Source organism: Monodon monoceros, unplaced genomic scaffold (assembly GCF_005190385.1).
Source record: "Monodon monoceros isolate NGI ecotype Baffin Bay Population unplaced genomic scaffold, NGI_Narwhal_1 Super_Scaffold_3, whole genome shotgun sequence".
Lineage (NCBI taxonomy): Eukaryota > Metazoa > Chordata > Mammalia > Artiodactyla > Monodontidae > Monodon > Monodon monoceros.
In genome coordinates this window covers 22,630,501-22,648,874 of record NW_021703780.1, presented here as the reverse complement: position 1 = coordinate 22,648,874, position 18,374 = coordinate 22,630,501, and the positions used below count along the sequence as shown (strand labels likewise).

General features: G+C 40.8%; 2 protein-coding genes across 3 annotated transcripts in view; both read right to left on the bottom strand.

The window, feature by feature from the left end:
* Positions 1-1,016: 1,016 nt before the first annotated feature.
* LOC114907300 (zinc finger and SCAN domain-containing protein 23-like) lies at positions 1,017-12,505 on the bottom strand. 2 transcript variants are annotated; one of them, XM_029242812.1, is made up of 4 exons: positions 12,389-12,505; positions 10,899-11,418; positions 10,490-10,619; positions 1,017-1,112 (listed from the first exon to the last, which is right to left on the bottom strand). In XM_029242812.1, exons 2-3 carry the CDS (start codon positions 11,336-11,338, stop codon positions 10,571-10,573), a joined length of 489 nt encoding a protein of 162 aa, XP_029098645.1. In that variant the 5' UTR covers positions 11,339-11,418; positions 12,389-12,505; the 3' UTR covers positions 1,017-1,112; positions 10,490-10,570. The 2 variants fall into 2 exon arrangements, with proteins under 2 accessions (XP_029098645.1, XP_029098644.1); XM_029242811.1 differs by lacking the exon at positions 1,017-1,112 and adding an exon at positions 7,488-7,649.
* The window catches only part of LOC114907338 (zinc finger protein 850-like), a 347,786-nt gene continuing 336,205 nt past the window's right edge, over positions 6,794-18,374 (bottom strand). Inside the window, 1 exon segment of the mRNA XM_029242860.1 lies at positions 6,794-7,452. Within this exon segment, the coding sequence (XP_029098693.1) occupies positions 6,886-7,452 (567 nt within the window). The 3' untranslated portion in view covers positions 6,794-6,885.

Genomic DNA, 18,374 nt, shown 5'->3' with positions numbered 1-18,374 from the left:
GAACTAGATCCCACATGCTGTGACTAAGAGTTTGCATACTGCAACTAAAGATCCCACATGCCACAAGTAAGACCTGGGACAACCAAAAAAAAAAAAAAAAAAAAAAGACAACTAGGAAATGTTTCATACAGATGAAATTAATAATAGGATATACAGCCATATTTATATTTTGATAGGAATTTAAAACATAACAAATTTAATATACCAAGTAGAAAAACTCTACAGGTCCTAAATGCTTGTGTTTTACATCATTTTGACTTAACATAGTGCTTCTATGGGAATAAGTTCAGGTAGAATTTGTTTTCCCTTTGTCACAGGAGATACTATTAGTGCAATTCACTTAATTCCTCAGAGGAAACTGAGTATTCATCAAGTCTCCCCAAGCAAGAAACTGTGCATGGCAAACTAAAGTTCCGTAGACCATAAATAAGTTACTCTGAGGGAAACAGGTGCCTTTCAGATTGTATCATACATTAATCTGAGGGAAATGTGTATCTTTTTCACGTGGTTGTTTCAAGATATGCATACCCCTCATCTTTCAAATGTTTTCTCTGATTTGAGTTTTTGTAAAAGCAGCATACCTTTTCTCATTAACCCTGACAGGTTATTTTTGCAAAAGTTAATAGAAAATAGGAGGTTAAATGGAAAGCATTGTCCTTGCATCTTTGCTTCTTTGACCAAAATTTAAATGGTGGTATAAAGGTCACTCAAGGAGTAATATAATAAATATAAAAATAAATAAACAGTGTAAAGAGCAGGAACATCCGAAGGCCAAGCCCCAATTAAGATGGTAGCTGAGAAGTTCTCCCCAAAGCTAAGTTCTCGGTTCTGTGTAACTGATGGCAAAGCATCATTACATGTATGATGAATTTTCTGCCTTATTCCTACTCAGATCAGACCTGGCTATCCTTTTGAAAAGCATAAAGACAGGCATGTCATACTGCCACTTGAGAAACTACTTCTCCCCAGAAGGCTCTTTTTTATACTCACCACTTTGCTATAGAGGGGTGGGCTCCCAAGGGTTATTCTTGAGCTAGATATTCAATGACTTCTCTGGTTAAAGATCTTGCCTCCTTCCAGAGTACTTTCTGCTTTTGTGCATGGGCTTGAACCTAAGGATAAAAAAAATTTTCTGATTGTACAGGTAAAGGATTCTGATGAGATTAAATAACTTGCCTAAGATCACAGAGCTAGTAAGCGGTACACTCTAGATATAAATTCTTGCAGTCTGACCACTACACTTACTGCTCCTTTACAAACAGGCCCAATTGGTTTGGAAATCATTGCTAATAGCTAAAACCTGAGCATTCAGTTAAAAAGAAAATTTCCAGTGGAGTTAGGAGACAGACAAATATCACAGTCTCAAGAGCAGATCTTTGAAGAAGAAAAACAGAAAGACACTGCTTTAGCCCCAGTAAAGAAAGGACATAAAATCTTGATTTGCTTCTATCCCTTCCCATACTTGGAAGCTCAGGATTCAGCATTTTTATAACATAATATTGGATTACCCCTTTCCCACTTGCTGGCCTGCATATCCAAGCTGTGTCTTCAGACTCTCCTGCACAACTACTGCCTCTTAGCTGGATGATTCTCCTGTATCTAAGTACAAAGCTCTCCCGTTCCAATAGGGTCAGGAACTACTCCATCACCAGAAGTTCCAGTACCTGCTCCTTGGTGTGCATCTCTGGCTTCAGCCAGTAATGACAAAGTTCAAAATTTGTGAGGTCCAGGGACCTCCTGGTAGCAGAACTGCCTGAAACGCTAGGGGCGGAACTTCTGGTGAGGATGCACCTTCCCAGGCAACCTAGGCCTCTCCCAAGCATGTGCTTCTTTTCCACTTTCACTATGTGCAAACCCTCCTGCTCCTAGTAACATGAACTACAGAAGTCAGGGTTACACCAAACTTTTGATATCTTGGGCTATGATGGCTCAAGACAAAGTTCACTTGACTTAGGGTACAGAGTCAAGGTGAAGGCTCTCCTGGGCTCTGGGGGATAGGAACGTATTGTAAACAACAAAATTACCTGGGTGGCCAAGAATTTACATAAGCTTGTTAACTTTATAAGATAAAATAGTGACAAACCAAGCCTAACACTTTAGGGACAAACTGTTGCCAAGGCTGCGGAGACAGGTATGTCTTTGCATGGCAGCAAACGCCAGGGAAATCCAGCCCACCCTGCTTCCCCTGCGCCAACGAAGTCACACTCCGCATGCGCTATGGGGGTCTCGTGGGTGTTTGGGCGCACCTGGCAGCCGCAGCTGCGCACGGAGAGCGGGGCGTCGCCCCCACGCCCCCCAAACTCGACTCTAGCATCTGCCCTCTCTTTACAACCCACTCAGGAACCCCGGTTCTTCACCCCGAAGCCGGAAAACGGCCGGCTCTGCTCTAGAGAAAAGAGGGAGAAAGGCTGGAGTGTGACCCGACACGTGCACACAAGTATACAGCTGGACAAGTCACCTAGGATCTCGGTCCCGGAGACTGTACTTCCGGGGTTTGTACAGGAACTTGGAAGGTCTGAGCATCTCTATGATCTCGCCGGCGCCCCACTGGTGGTTACCAGGCGCTCCCTCCGCACCTGGGCCGCCCTGCCGCCGGCCTCTCCAGGCCGCCTTGCAGAGCTCCCCCGCCCTTAACAGCTTCTGCAGACCCAGACTCTTCTAGAGAGCAGCCTGGCGCCCTCTCGGTGTTTGTGAGTCGACCACTGCACCCAGGAAATGTACGTCGGAAAACAGTAGCATAAAGGACGCCAGACTTGGAGTCAAGAAATTTTAAAGCCTTGCACTAGGTCACTTTAAACATGTCACTCACTTTCTCTGTTCCAAGGACCAAAGTCAATTATATCGACAGGTCAGATTTATTATAAAATGTGTGGATGGATAACGAAATGAACTCAGGGAAGTTTTTCCAACCTGTTTAACTCACCAACCAAGTTTTATGCTTTCTAAGGGGCACTGGGCGAGTCAGGTTGAGATTTCCCTGATGCCATTCTTGGGTTTGCTCCTGTATACTGTTACCTCCGAAGTGCTTTGAAGTTCTTTAAAATGGACTCTAACATGGAAGGCATACTTAAGCAAATAAGACACAATTTTGATGTAAACAGCCCAGAGAAACAAGTCTTGATATAACCTACTACTCTACACAGCACCCTTTAAAAGGAATTGCACATAACACCCCTGTGCAATATCAGTGACACGTGTGGTGTTAACAGCTTCTTCTTCTTTTTTCTATATATCTGTGATGGTTAAATTTTATATGTAAACCTGGCTTGCCTACGGTGCCCAGCTGTTTTAGCACTAGTGTAGATGTTGCTGTGAAGGTATTTTGTAGATGGGATAAACATCTTCAATCTGTTGACTTGAAGCAAAGGATATTACCCTCCATAATGGGTGGGCTTCATCCAATCAGCTGAAGCCCTTGAGACAAAACTGATATCCCCAAGAGGGAATTTTGCCTTAAAACTGTAACACAGAAATCCTGCCTGAGTTCACCTGCCAGCCTGCCCTGCATATTTTGGACTTAGCCCCCAATCATCTGAGCCAATTCCTTTTTTTAAAAAATAATATATACTCTGTTTCTCTTAGAATCTCAACTAATAACCAAAATCCTATTCATCCGTAAAGTCCCACAAATGCCCACCTTCTTTGTATACTTTCCCAATTCTCCCAGGCAGAACTGTTTTTGATTTGTGTTCATTTATCCTTGTTTTGTATTGTAAATTTTCTTTCTTGAATTGTAAATTCACCATTGAATCCGTGTTTTATTTACCTTTTTAAATACCCTTAAAATGCATGACACATATGTAGGCAATAACCGTTCTTTAAACACATATCTTCAGAAATGTATACTAGCCAAGTCACTGTGGAGAGACCTGTTATATTTACTTTTGTAAACACATCCCTAACTCTAAGGTTAGCAAGTCCACAAAGGTAACATTATTGACACTTATGTATGTTTTCATTATTTTTTTTTAATTTTTATTTTTTTTTCTGTATGCGGGGCTCTCACTGCCGCGGCCTCTCCCGCTGCGGAGCACAGGCTCCGGGCGCGCAAGCTCAGCGGCCATGTCTCACGGGCCCAGCCGCTCCGCGGCATGTGGGATCCTCCCGGACCGGGGCACGAACCCGTGTCCCCTGCATCGGCAGGCGGACTCGCAACCACCGTGCCACCAGGAAAGCCCTGTTTTCATTATTTTTATTTAAACTAAATCAAGAAATACAAGTATCCCCTGCTTTTTGAAAATTTTCTTTACGCCTCTTCGCCTTTACAAATAAAGACCTACATTAGTACCTGTTTTCACTAACTGAAAGAAAGCCGAAGAGGATTTTGTTTGCCAAAAAAAGGTGAAAAGCGAAAATAGTGTTCAACATTTGTTTTGCAGCCAGCCTTGTAGAGAGGTATCATGCAAATCAAGCAGCAAGAGTGCCACCACCAAGCTCCTTCCCTGGGAACTACACTCAGCATCTCAGCATTAAGCCACTATAGCTTTGAACTGTGTCTGTGAGCATCTGTGCTTTATCTCGATTTTGTGCATTCGTTAGCAAAATGTGTCCTAAGGTAACTGCCTCTTTGCTTTACGTCATTTCGGCTTACAAAAAGTTTCATAGAAATGCTTCACTTTCAGGTAGCAGGGGAAACCTGTATCCTACTTTTCAAATTTCTCAATTTATGGTTTTCCATTTTTTGCAAACAACCTATCAAAAAGTCAAGGATGACTTCACCTTGTTTCTATTTAGTTTACTCTGCTATTAAATAAAACCCTCCTCTGAAGTAGTCATTCTCCAGATAAGCAAATTCAAATGTCTCTAGGGCTCAGACACATAATGAAGCTGGAGTGCGGGGCATGGAAAGAACTGGAAGGTAAGAGGTCTGGCCCAGTGATGCCAGATCTTATTTTTTTTCAAAATAATATGGAAATCCCATTTCTGCATAAAATTTCTAAGTGTTTTTAAGTTGACAGCTAATTCAATTCCTAAAAACAATGAATGAGCTACACAAATGTCTGCCAAATGTATCTGATCCTTAGGATGCCAGTTTTCATCTCTGGCATAGTTACCACTGCCAGAAAAGCTCAGTTCATCAGCACATTTCACAGGAGATTTCATCCACTTGGTTGAAAATTCCTCAAATGTACAAGTATTCTGTGAAAGTCTGCATTTTAAATTTCAAGGTGTCTCACTTCAGGGAGATTTAATGTTCTATCCACTTCTCTTTTATTTTTGTCATAGGTATTTCCCTCTGACCTGTAGATGTCAACCTCTAAGGTATTTCCTACCTGAGCCTTGAAACAAGGCAAAACAAAGTAAGTGATGGCACTAAGGATGAACAATTAGCACCTCCAGAGTTTTCTGGGTTGGTATTTATTTATACCGTCCCTATAAAAATATGAATATAGTGAAATACCCCACTTTTATACACTTTCTACCTTATAAACTTTCTAGTTTCTCAAATCCTCCTAATAGTGAAAAGTATATTTCATTCAAAGTAGAAGACAACACCAATGCTTTTCAGACTGTCTATTCCAAAGGTTGAAAAGATAAACTAAAGCATAATGAGGACATAGGTATCCAGACGATAACAGTGGACAGTGAGGGAGCTGAGCTTGAGATCTCTACTGGTTTTTAGCATAATAAAGTCAGAAAGATGTAGGAGAAGCATTATAGACTCTGCTACCTGATGTCTCTTCAATCCCACTACCAATACGGGATCAAGTCCAACTGGCATGCTGGATGGTCAAAGGTATTTCTGGGATTTTTTCCTAGAGATAAACTGGAGGAGGAATGTGTATCACTGAGATTCAAAAAGAAAAAAAAAAAAAAGAGTACATATGAATAAACGGCACTCTTGAGGGCACAGATATACATAATAACTCTTTCCTAAAAACTATGCCTTTTTTCTAAGTTGACAAAGTGAGAAGCAAGGCCTAAAACTTCCTGTGCTGCCTTGACATCTTTGAGCCTCACAGGGACCCAAAAGCCTAACCATCGGTTCCTCTGCTCTTGCTATATATGCCTCCCACCCAGCAGGAAGTGACCCCACTTGGCTCGTTCCCATCAGCTGGACTAGCTACACTCCTCAACCTACTGGGTTTCACCTCCTTGCCTGCCCATGAAATTATTCAAACAAGTCAATCACATCCTCCCAAGGAAACCAGACATCACCCCATCTTATTGCTACAAAGCCTGTATCCCAAAGCTCCTATTGTTCACTCTGCTCCCAAGTGGCCCTCCTCCCCTAGGCTATGAGTATAAGCGGCTAATTAACTGCTGTCGATCCCATCTGTCCAGTGTCGGGTGTCATGTGTTTGGCCATCTTCCAAATCCTAGGGTCGGACTTCCTCCCTCACCAACAGGGTGAAGAGAAGGCAAACAAAACAGCAAGCTGTGTCGTTGAGTAGTCACTTTTAAGTGTAACTTACCTAGCTTACCCCTCATTTATATAACTTTAACAACAGCATCACTTTCCCTGTTCATCCTGCTAAGTTCTCCTTTGCATAGTATGCACACTAACAGTCTCAGTGATCTTCTGTTCAAAATCTGAGAGCCACTGAATCATCAGGCTATTCAGGGTATGTGATGGTAGTGACTTCAAGGAGCAAAAGTGCTGAAGGACCACAAAGGAGAAGGACCAAAAGAATGGGAGAAAGAAATAGCAGCATCCACAACAGACTCAGGCCAAAATGTGAATGGTCTGCTCCATTGACAAGCTACCAGCTTCTTTCAATCTGTTGGATGATATCAGAATCTCTTCTAGTTTGGCTACTTAGAATAACAATGGAGACACCACATCCCTAATTTCTTGAATTTATTACACAGTGGGTCTGTATTCAGCATAGCTTTCTAAAGTGTTCAGTAAGGCCTGATTTATGATTAAAGGCCTTCTTACAATTAGGATACAGAAACAGACTTCTGCCCTCTGTGGATCCTCTGATGACGAACAAGGCTTGACCTCTGAATGAAGGCTCGTCCACATTCCTCACACTGATAGGGCTTCTCCCCAGTGTGGATCCTCAGGTGCTGAGTGAGGCTGGTGCTCCCTCGGAAAGCTTTCCCACATTCCTTACACATATACGGTTTCTCTCCAGTGTGACTTCTCTGATGTTCCATGAGTCCTGACCTCTGAGTGAAGGCCCTCTCGCACTCATTACATTTGAAGGGTTTCTCTCCAGTATGGATTCTCAGATGTCCAATAAGGTGTGAACTTTGACTAAAGGATTTACCGCACTCTTTACATCCATAAGGTCTTTTCCCAGTATGGATCCTCTGATGAAGAACCAGGCCTGTGTTTTGACTGAAGGCTTTCCCACATTCATTACACTGATAGCGTTTTATTTTATTATGAATTTCCTGGTGTGAAAGAAGGGCTGATTTATAACTGACTGCTTTTCCACATTGATTGCATTTATAAGGTTTCTCTCCAGTGTGAATTCTCCAATGTCGAACAAGCCCTGAGCTCTGAGCAAAGGCCTTTCCACACTCCTTACATTTGTGTCGTTTTACTCTCATGGGGTTGACCTTTTGCTGTTCTGATTTACCCCTATATTGAAAAGTTTCTCCACACTTTGGATCCTGGAAAGCACCCAATGAATTCATTTCTGCAGAAATCTGCTTTGGAGCAAATTCACCAGTCATATTCCTGGTCTCAGCTCCTGCTGAAAGAGCAAGTCGACTATTTAAGTGCCACATGTCCCACATAAATGTTTGGAAGTAAGATTAGTAATAATAATTGATAACATTATGAATGCCTATTAATATCAAGGATTGTGCTAAATAAGCAAGAACTATCATCCTAATGGTTTTTCATACTCACTGCACCTATGAGTCATAGAGAATAAAAATAAATAAATAAAACACGTTTGGGCCCCAGCCCAGATCTAAAAACTCAGAGTGGCAGGAAAGAAATGTAAATTTCCCAAGAGTCTTCAAAGGGTCCCCAATGAACATACCTTCTAGCATTCATCCCTTTTGTAGTCCACCCCCCTCCCACACAGGGTCTAGGCTGGCCTGTGACTTGTTTTATCCAACAGAATATGGTGAAAGTGATGATACGTCAGTTCAAGGATTAAGACTTTAAAAGGATGCGTTTGAGATCCCCGAGTTACCATGTAAGAAGTCCAGTTACCCCACTAAAGAGATACATGAAGATTGAGAGAATGAGATAACCTGTGGCCCATGCATCTCAGAATCTTGCTAAGCCCAGTTTTCTAGCCATCTCCTGCTAAAGTATGAGAAGCGAGTGAAGTATCTCGAGCATCACAGTCCAGGCAAGCCCCCTGATAACTACAGCTTAAATTGATATCATGTACAGTAGAAGAACCATCCTGTTTATCCCAGTCAATCCAGAGAACTGTGAGAGATAACATAATGGTTGTTCCTTTTAGCCACTAAGTTTTGGAGTGGTTTGTTACATGGAAATGGGATAGCTAAAACACCAAGTGATCACCCAATATTTGGTGATGCTCACAGCAACACAATGAGCTGGGTAATAGATATAGCAACTGAAACACAGAAATTAAATAATTGGTCTGTGATCACATGACTATTAAGTGATAAATCCTGGCCTGAAACTCAGGTTTATCTGAATTCAAAGACCACGCTCTTTATTTTTACTATAAAAAGAATAGATACTCATGGTAAAAATTTCAACAGTACAAAAGGTATAAAAGTAAAAAGTCCAAATCCCAATTCATCTTTCTCCATCACCCTGTGCCCTTTTACTTTCCCTAGAGGTAATCACTATAACTTTGTTGCCTACATAATAAGTTTTCTACTTTACTCCAGTGGCTACCAATCTCTCACTGCATTTAAAGGAATTTTTTTCCTCCAATATTTTCATACAAGAGCCAAAAGACTTTTACATAAAGACATCCACTGACGCAGTGTTTAAAATAACAAAAAGAGGAATTCCCTGGCAGTCCAGTGGTTAGGACTCCATGCTTTCACTGCTGAGGGTGCAGGTTCAATCCCTGGTAGGGGAACTAAGATCCCAGAAGCCACATGGCGCGACCAAATAAATAAAATAACGAAAATACTGGAAACAGCCTAAATGCACATCAGTAGGAGACTATTAACTATTATACATGTATGCAACAGAAAACTAAACATCAAAAAGAATAAAATAACTCTACTGATAAGAATAACATTATTTCTGCATGTTTTCTCTAGGCCACAAACATCGACTGCAACTGAATGAAGGAACTAAGATTGTGGTAACCACTGATTTAACTAGAATGTAAGTTGCATGAGGGCAGAGACTTTGGCCTTCTTGTTCACCTCTAAATCCCCAATGCTTAGAATACTGCTGGACACATAGTTGATGTTCAATAAATATTTGGTGCATGAATGAATAATGTACTGAATATTCTCATTAGGTAAAAAAAAAAAGCAAAATGCAAAGTGGTGTGTATAATATGTATGTTAAAATGTATCCAGGATTTGTTTTAAGTGGGTATGGTAAGACATGCAGACATGGAAAGGACTATACGAAGAAAGAAATTTTTTACACTCGTAGATCCCAAGGAACAGAAGACGTAGTCTGCCATGCAGGGCTGCATGGGAAGGCACCACGATCGATCAGGAGGCAGAAGGGGAAGAGGGGAGAGCATGGCCTAGAGGCTTTATTGGCGTTTCCCCAGGAGGGAATGGATAAGGCAGGGTAGGTATGCTGAGTAAGCTTAGGATGGATAATTTGAATACTTTTGGCACACTCTGGGCTATAGGGATGGTCCCTAGTTCTCTGGTATCTGACCCTGGAGTGATTTAGGGCAGGGGGAATATTGGCTTGGTGTGTGAAGGTTTGATAAAGGAGATGGTTGGGGGACTGGGCTCCAGATTGGTTGGACTGTATATGAAAGGCCCATTTGCAGGGGAGTCCTTTGCTGTCTCTAGGAATTAGCTAGCCCTGGGAAGGCCAGTCTGTCCATGATCAAGGCCCCAAATGCCAGAGCATCAAGAATATAAACAAATTTTTAAATATAGTCAATACGTCATGATACAATTTTCCCTAAAAAGTGGGGAGAGGCTTGAACATACAAGAAAAATTTTAGAAGTATATACTAGAGAATGTTAACAGTGGTTAACTCTTCGGAATGGAACTTTTATTTTCATTTTGTATTTTTCTATACTACTTGGATTTTTAAAATATAAGCTACCACTATTGTTCTATAGTAGCTAATTAAAACATATAGTACTAGGGCCCACTATAGTAAATCTATGGTAGATCTGGGTACCTGTATTGTTAAAACGGTTCCATAATGATTTGGATTCACAGTTAGAATTGTTAACCACTATCATAACCCAATTAAAAAATACCACATATCCCAATGCAAAATTAAATCAACTCTAGATATGCTCACTTTGTAAATAAACTTCTGGTGTTAAACTTATTCTGCTATTCTAGATACCACTTTTTTCACCAAAAATACTGCTTCCTAGCAGACGCTATACTCAGTGCTTCCAAAAGATCACAAAAGATTCACATTTTAAAGCTTACCATTCTCTTGCAGAGGAAAATGCTCCCAAGGATCACACTTCAGCTGGATGTTAAGTGACTGCTTTGCGAGGCTTACAGGTCCTACTTCCTTCCACAGCACTTCTTGTTTGTAATGTGCACTGGCTTGGACCTAAGGACATACAAGAAGAGCTGGGTTCATGAGAGAATCAGCAATAGTTAACTAAACCTCAAAGTTTGATTAAACATAAAATTTCCTATGGGTACAGAAAGCAGAATGATGAAGAAACCAGTGTCTTAATCAGTTCACAAAAGCAGCAGAGCTTTAGAGGGAAAACAGAGGATAATGTGTCAGTCCAGAAAATAATGGTCATAAAATCCTCTTGCTTACCCATGCCCACTCTCTTTGCTGGTAGACCCCTGGGGTTCTCATAAATGAACAATAGATTACCCTTTTCCCACCTGTTGTCCTTTGTCTCCAAGTTCTGTCTCCAGATTTTCCAGCACAGTCACCACTTCCTCTCCACTCCCTGGATGATATTCCCATACCCTGGCCTGCAGCTCCTCGGGCAGGATGGTCAGGAACTGCTCCAGCACCAGCAGCTCCAGGATCTGCTCCTTGGTGTGCATCTCAGGCCGCAGCCACTTTTGGCAGAGCTCCCGGAGCCGGCTCAGAGCCTCTCGGGGTCCAGGGGCCGCCTGGTAACGGAACTGCCTGAAGCACTGGCGGAAAAGTTCCTGATAAGGGTGCACATTCCCTACTTGGCGAGGCTTCTGCTCCCAAGCATGGTTCTCCTCTTCCTCTACCTTCACGATTCTCAGTCCCTCCTGCTCCTCTCGAGTGTGCACCACAGGAGTCAAGGCTGCGTGTTCTCTCAACTTGGTGGACATCTTAGAGTGCAATGGCTCAGGATAGGATTCACTTGTCTTACATACCAGGAATCAGGAAGAACCTTAGGATCAGAGCACTCCTGTGGCAGGAGAACACACTTAAAACAGCAGAATAACTACAGCAGTCAAGAACCTATGTCATTAATAATGAAGACTCACTGCCAAGGTGATGTTCCTGAGTAGTGGAACATTAGGAGGATAATATTCCTGAGATCCGTGAAAATAGATCAGAATTACTGAGAAAGGGCACTTGGCTGCTGATATACAGAAAAGTGCTACATAAATATTAGCATTAGAACTTCTATTGTGGGAAATAAGGCCACATTCTCAGACTTTAAAGACTTTTTAGTTTATAAGAACTACATTACAGGAAGAAAAAAAGCATATGAGCCAAGGCTGGCGACCACCATAGCTCATTTACCAAGGCTTTCTTTCATGTATACTCATAATCTACCACCCCTTCATAGAACTGCTTCAGCAGGGCAGGATGGGTCTTGGGAAACTCCTGTAGAGGGAAAAGGAGGCTTCCTGATCCTTAGCAAGGTAAGGGAAGATGGATCTTGCCACACTTTAGTAAACTTACTATGACAATATACACGAGCCGAGTCATAGTTATTTTTCCAGTAAAACTTTTACGACATTTAAAGGAATCAAACTACTTATACAGAGGAGTAATATACTACAGCTCCATAAACTGGTTACAGTGTTCGTTCAGGGAATAAAGGATTAAGCACCTAACCCTCAGTTGAGGCATTTCCCTCTCCCACCGCAACCCCCCCCCCGCCTCCATCGTGTATGAAAGAATGAGAATTATGCAAAATCTGAGTGGTTTATGCTATACTATAAAATCAAAATAACAGCGACAAATCCAAACCGAGCAGTAGAGAGACAAATCGTCACTGAGCTCGTTACCAAGCATTGTGTGCACGTGCTGGGGGGAGAACAGGACACGCAAGCCGCAAAGACCTCCTCCCCGTCCCACCTCTGGGCCGTGGGACAACAGAGATGGGGCGTTCTGCAGCTTGGCTAGGGAGAACCCCGACCGCTCACCCGCAGCTCTGGGGATGACTGGCGCTCCCTGGAGACTAGCCCTGGCAGGTAGTTAAGGCAAAATCTTAAGCCACCATCCCGCCGGGCCAACCAGGAACCCAAAACGGCCGAGCAAAAGGCGCCCAGGGCCACGAGGCCACTTCCGGTGCCCGCCTAGGAATCCGGAGGCGCGGTCCTCTCTATGATCAACCTTACTACTCCGCCGGCTTTACTGCCTTCACCAGGTTCGGCCAGGGCGGGAGGAGAGCTTTATTCTGGCGTTTGGGTTTTTATTCCCCTCTTTCTCACCCCCTGCCTTCTCCTGAGGAAATCTGAGCCAGTCGATAAAGTTCAAATCACCCACAAGGTTGCTGAGACTTGCCACACTCCAGGAGTTAGCTCAGAGCCCTTTTTGTTGTGTATTTATTATTGATGAGTGAAAGTTCTTTTTACATTCTGGATATGAGCTCTTTGTTATATGAACACCAGATATCGGCTCCCACTTCCCTTTTTACTCCCAACCGATGTCTTTTTGCTGAAAAATAGCTTTAAAAAACCTAATAGAATTTATTTTTAAAGAGTAGTTTTAGGTTTACAGAAAAAATGGAGCAGAAAGTATAGACTTCCCACACGGCCCCTCCAAACCCCCTGCCCGGCTACACAAAAACCCTATTATTAACATCTTGCATTAGTGTGGTATCTTTGGTTACAATCAGTGAGCCAATATTGATAAAGTATTATTAGCTAAAGTCCATAGTTTATATTAAGGTTAATATAAACTGTGTAATACATTCTATGGCTTTAGAAAACATAATAACGTGCATCAACCATTACAAGCATCATACTAAACACTTTCACCGCCCTAAAAATCCCCTATGCTCCACCCATTCATCATTCCCACACTCCAACCCCTATAACCCCCAGCAACCACTGATCTTTTTATGTCTCCATCGTTTTGCCTGTTCCACAATGTCATGTAGTTGGAACCAGAGTTTGTAGCCTTTTCAGACTGGCCTCTTCACTTAGCAAAAGCATATAACATTCATTTCTCCATGGATTTTCATAGCATAATAGTTCATTTCTTTTTATTGCTGAGTATTCTATTGTCTGGATGTACCACAGTTTATCCGCTCACTTACTGAAGGAAATCTTTCTTGTTTCCAAGTTTTATCAGTTATGAATAAAGCTGCTATGAACATCCTTGTGCAGGTTTTGTGTGGACATAAGTTTTTGATCCATTTGGATAAATACCAAGGAATGCAATTGCTGAATCATATGGTAAGAGTATGTTTACTTTTGTAAGAAACTGCTAAACTGTTTTCTGAAGTGGCTGTACCATTTTGCATTCCCACAAAGAATGTATGAGAATTCCTGTTGCTCCACATCTTCATCAGCATTTGGAGTTGTCACTGTTTAGCAATTTAGCTATTCTAATAGGTGTGTAGTGGTATCTCCTTGTTTTAATTTACAATTCCCTAATGACATATGATGTGGAGCATCTATTCATATGATTATTTACCATCTGTATATTTTCTCTGGTGGGGTGTCTATGCAGATCTTTTGCTCATTTAAAAAACTGAGTTGTTTGTTTTCTTATTGTTGAGTTTTAGGAGTTCTTTGTATATTTCAGACAACAGTCCTTCTTTAAAAAAATTCATTTTATTAAAGGATAGTTGATTTACAATGTTGTGTTTAGTTTCAGGTGTACAGCTCAGTGACTAAGTTATATACATATCCATAAAAAAGAATATATATATATGTTCTTTTTTTCTTTTTATTATTTATTTTTATTTATTTATTTATTTGGCTGCACCAGATCTTAGTTGTGGCACACAGGATCTTTTAGCTGCGGCATGTGGGATCTAGTTCCCTGACCAGGGATTGAACCCGGCCCCCCTGCATCGGAGCATTGAGTCTTAACCACTGGACCACAAGGGAATTCCCTATATGTTCTTTTTCAGATTCTTTTCCCTTATAGGTTATTACAAAATACTGAGTATAGTTCCCTGTTATACAGTAGGTCCTTGTTGGCTATCTATTTTATATATAGTAGTGTGTATGTGTTAATCCCAACCTCCTAATTTATCCATCCCCCTCATTCCCCTTTGGTAACCATAAGTTTGTTTTCTATGTCTGTGAGTCTATTTCTGTTATGTAAATAAGTTCATTTGTATCTCTCTCTCTCTTTTTTTAGATTCCATATATAAGCAATATCATATGATATTTGTCTTTCTCTGTCTTACTTCACTTAGTATGATAATCTCTAGGTACAACCGTGTTGCTGCAAATGGCATTATTTCATTTACTCTTTTTTATGGCTGAGTAATATTCCACTGTATATACATACCACATCTTCTTTATCCATTTCTCTGTCAATGTGCGTTTAGGTTGCTTCCATGTCTTGGCTATTGTAAAGAGTGCTGCTATGAACATTGGGGTGCATGTATCTTTTCGAATTATAGTTTTCTCCAGATATAGGCACAGGAGTGGAATTGCAGGATCATATGGTAACTCTATTTTTAGTTTTTTAAGGAATTTTCATACTGTTTTCCAAAGTGGCTGTACCAATTTACATTCCCACCAACAGTGTAGGAGGGTTCCTTTTCCTCCACACCATCTCCAGCATTTATTATTTGTATACTTTTTAAAAATTACCAATCTACCTTTTTATTATTTATTTATTTGGCTGCGCCAGGTCTTACTTGCGGCACGCGGATTCTTAGTTGTGGTGTGCATGTGGAATCTAGTTCCCAGACCAAGGATCGAACCCAGGGCCCCTGCACTGGGAGCATGGAGTCTTACCCACTGGACCACCAGGGAAGTCCCTGTATACTTTAAAAATAAAAAAATTATCTATTTATTTGGCTGGGTCAGGTCTTAGTTGCGGCAAGAGTGATCTTTGTTGCTATATGTGGGATCTTCGTTGCAGCATGTGGGATCTGTTTTTTTAGTTGCGGCATGTGGGATCTTTAGTTGCAGCATGCAGGCTCTTAGCTGAGGCATACAGGATCTAGTTCCCTGACCAGGGATTGAACCCAGGCCCCCTGCATTGGGATCATGGAGTCCTAACCACTGGACAACCAGGGAAGTCCCTATTTGTATACTTTTTGATGATGGTCATTCTGACAAGAGTAAGGTGGTACCTCATTGTAGTTTTGATTTGAATTTCTCTAATAATTAGTTGATGTTGCACATTTTTTTCATGTGCCTGTTGGCCTGTGTGTCTTCTCTGGAGAAATGTCAATTTAGGTCTTCTGCCCACTTTTCAATTGGGTTTTTTTTGTTGTTGTTATTGAGTTGTATGAGCTGTTTGTACATTTTGGAAATTAAGCCCTTGTCTGTCACATCATTTGGAAATATTTTCTCCCATTTTGTAGGTTGTCTTTTCATTTTGTTTATGGTTTCCTTTGCTATGTAAAAAAAGCTTATACATTTGATTAGGCCCCATTTGTTTACTTTTGCTTTCATTTCTATCGCCTTGGGAGACTGACTTAAGAAAACATTGCTACGATTTATGTCAGAGAATGTTTTGTTTAGGTTCTCTTGTAGGAGCTTTACGGTATCATGTCTTATGTTTAAGTCTTTAAGCCATTTTGAGTTTATTTTTGTGTATGGTGTGAGGCAGTGTTCTAAATTCAAGGATTTACATGTGGCTGTCCAGCTTTCCCAACACCACTTGCTGAAGAGACTGTCTTTTCCCCATTGTATATTCTTGCCTCCTTTGTCAAAGATTAATTGACTGTAGGTGTGTGGGTTTACTTCTGGGCTCTCTATTTGCATTAAGTCTTCCAGTATAATGTTGAATGGAAGTGAGAAGGGACATCTTTGTCCTACTCCTCATCTTAGCAGGAAAGCATCTAGTTTTTTTACCATTAAGTACTATGTTAGCTGTAGTTTTGGTAGATATTTTTTTTGAAGCTACTGCTTATCTTTTATTATTATTTATTTATTTATTTATTTTTGGCTGTGTTGGGTATTCATTGCTGCACATGGGCTTCCTCTAGTTGTGGTGAGTGGGGGCTACTCTTCGTTGTGGTGTATGGGCTTCTCGTTGCAGTGGCTTCTCTTGTGGAGCATGCGCTCTAGGCGCGCTGGCTTCAGTAGTTGTGGCTCACGGGCTCTAGAGTGCAGGTTCAGTAGTTGTGGCACGTGGTCTTAGTTGCTCTGCAGCATGTGGGATCTTTCCGGACCAGGGCTCGAACCTGTGTCCCCTGCATTGGCAGGCGGATTATTAACCACTGTGCCACCAGGGAAGCCTTTGGTAGATGTTCTTTATCAAGTTGAGGAAGTTCCTCTCCATCCCTAGTTTGCTGAGAATTTTTATTATGAAAGGGTGTTAGATTTTGTCAAATGCTTTTTCTGCATCTATCGATATGATTATATATTTTTTCTTCTTTAGCCTATTGATGTGATGGATTACATTAACTGATTTTTAAATGGTGAACCAACCTTGCATACCTGGGATAAATCCCACTTGGTCATGTTGTATAATTCTTTTTATACATTGTTGGATTCAATTTACTAATATTTTGTTGCATATTTTTGCATCTATTCATGAAATATATTGGTCTGTAGTTTTCCTTTCAAGTAATGTCTTTGTCTAGTTTTGGTATTGGGGTAATTCTAGCCTTACAGAATGAATTAGGAAGTATTCCCTCTGCTTCTGTTATCTGTTAAGAAATAATATTTATAAAATTTCTACTGAAATGTTTGGTAGAATTTACCAGTGAACCCACCTGCACTGGTGCTGTTTTGGAAGATTATTAATTATTGATTCAATTTCTTTAATAGATAAAGGCCAATCAGATGATCTACTTACCCTTGTTGGGGTTTTGGTAGATTGTGCCTGTGATTATTGTGATTTATAATAAGAGAAATATATTTGGTCTTTCTCCTCATTCCTGGTACTAGGCTCCTAAAAACCTTGGAATTTCCTCAATGTTGAGATCTTTTATGTTAATGGGGTGACTTTTGGAAAGCACCTAAGGATTGGGGCTTGGTTGTCAGTGGAGCTAACCACGTGTCTAAATTAAATTTTAGGAAGTTCTTATGTATTTAAATATCGTGTCTGGCTTTGGTTTTGTTAACTTCTCCTGCAACCCTAATTACAAATATTTTAGATCTGTATTCTGTGTCTCTTACCCTTTTCCTATATAATCCATCCTTTTTGTCCTTTTTGTTCTTCATTCTAGATATTTTCTTCTCAACTATGTAGTTCACTCATTTTTTCTTCAGCTGTTTCATCTGCTGCTATCTGCATCCACAAATTCTTTGTTTTTGTTTCTCAATTTCAGAATTTCCATTTAGTTCTTTTCATTGTTCCCCATTTTTTGTTAAAATTCTTATCTTTCATTTCTGAATATTGTACGTATTATTTTAAAATCTGTGCCCAGTAACTCAAATTCTGAATTCCCAGTAGAAATGTTTCTACTCTCAATTGCTTCTGTTGACTTTTCTTTGCATTATTTGTCTTCTCTTGTGCCTAGTTTAAAAAAAAGTTTTCACAAAATTGTTTGTAAAAATAATTTGAGAGCTAATAGACTATTACGTCCTTACAGAGAGGATTTCCTGGTACCTGAGGACACTAGCATTATGGAATCACTTAAATCCAACTGTAGAAATTGAGAAATTCAAAAGCTGAGCTGCAGCCCCCTGGGTGAGCCTGTCTGTGTGTGGTTCACGGTTATTTTTAGAGTGTGGTCATCTGGGGTCCCACACACCAAAGGGAAGGAATTTACCAGCACTAACCCTCACCTTGGCAGTCCCCAGAATCCAATTTTAGTGTCTCCAGGCCAATGTCAGGACCTATGCACTCGGTACACTCCCTTTCTGGGATGATGTTCTTAGGTAGAAGGGAAAAACCTTTCATTTTCCCCTTTATCCACAACATGGTCTGATATGTAGCTTTTAATCACACTGTATTTTATTTTTTCAGTATTTTAAAAAGTATTTATTTTTGGCTGTGCCAGGTCTTAGTTGCAGCATGCAGTATCTTCGTTGTGGCATG

Coding starts and splice junctions, on each gene's coding strand:
- LOC114907300 (XM_029242812.1), bottom strand. CDS start 11,338: ATGTCCACCAAGTTGAGAGAACACGCAGCCTTGACTCCTGTGGTGCAC. Junction 10,620..10,898: donor GGACAACAGGTGGGAAAAGG/GTAATCTATTGT, acceptor GTATGTCCTTAG/GTCCAAGCCAGTGCACATTA.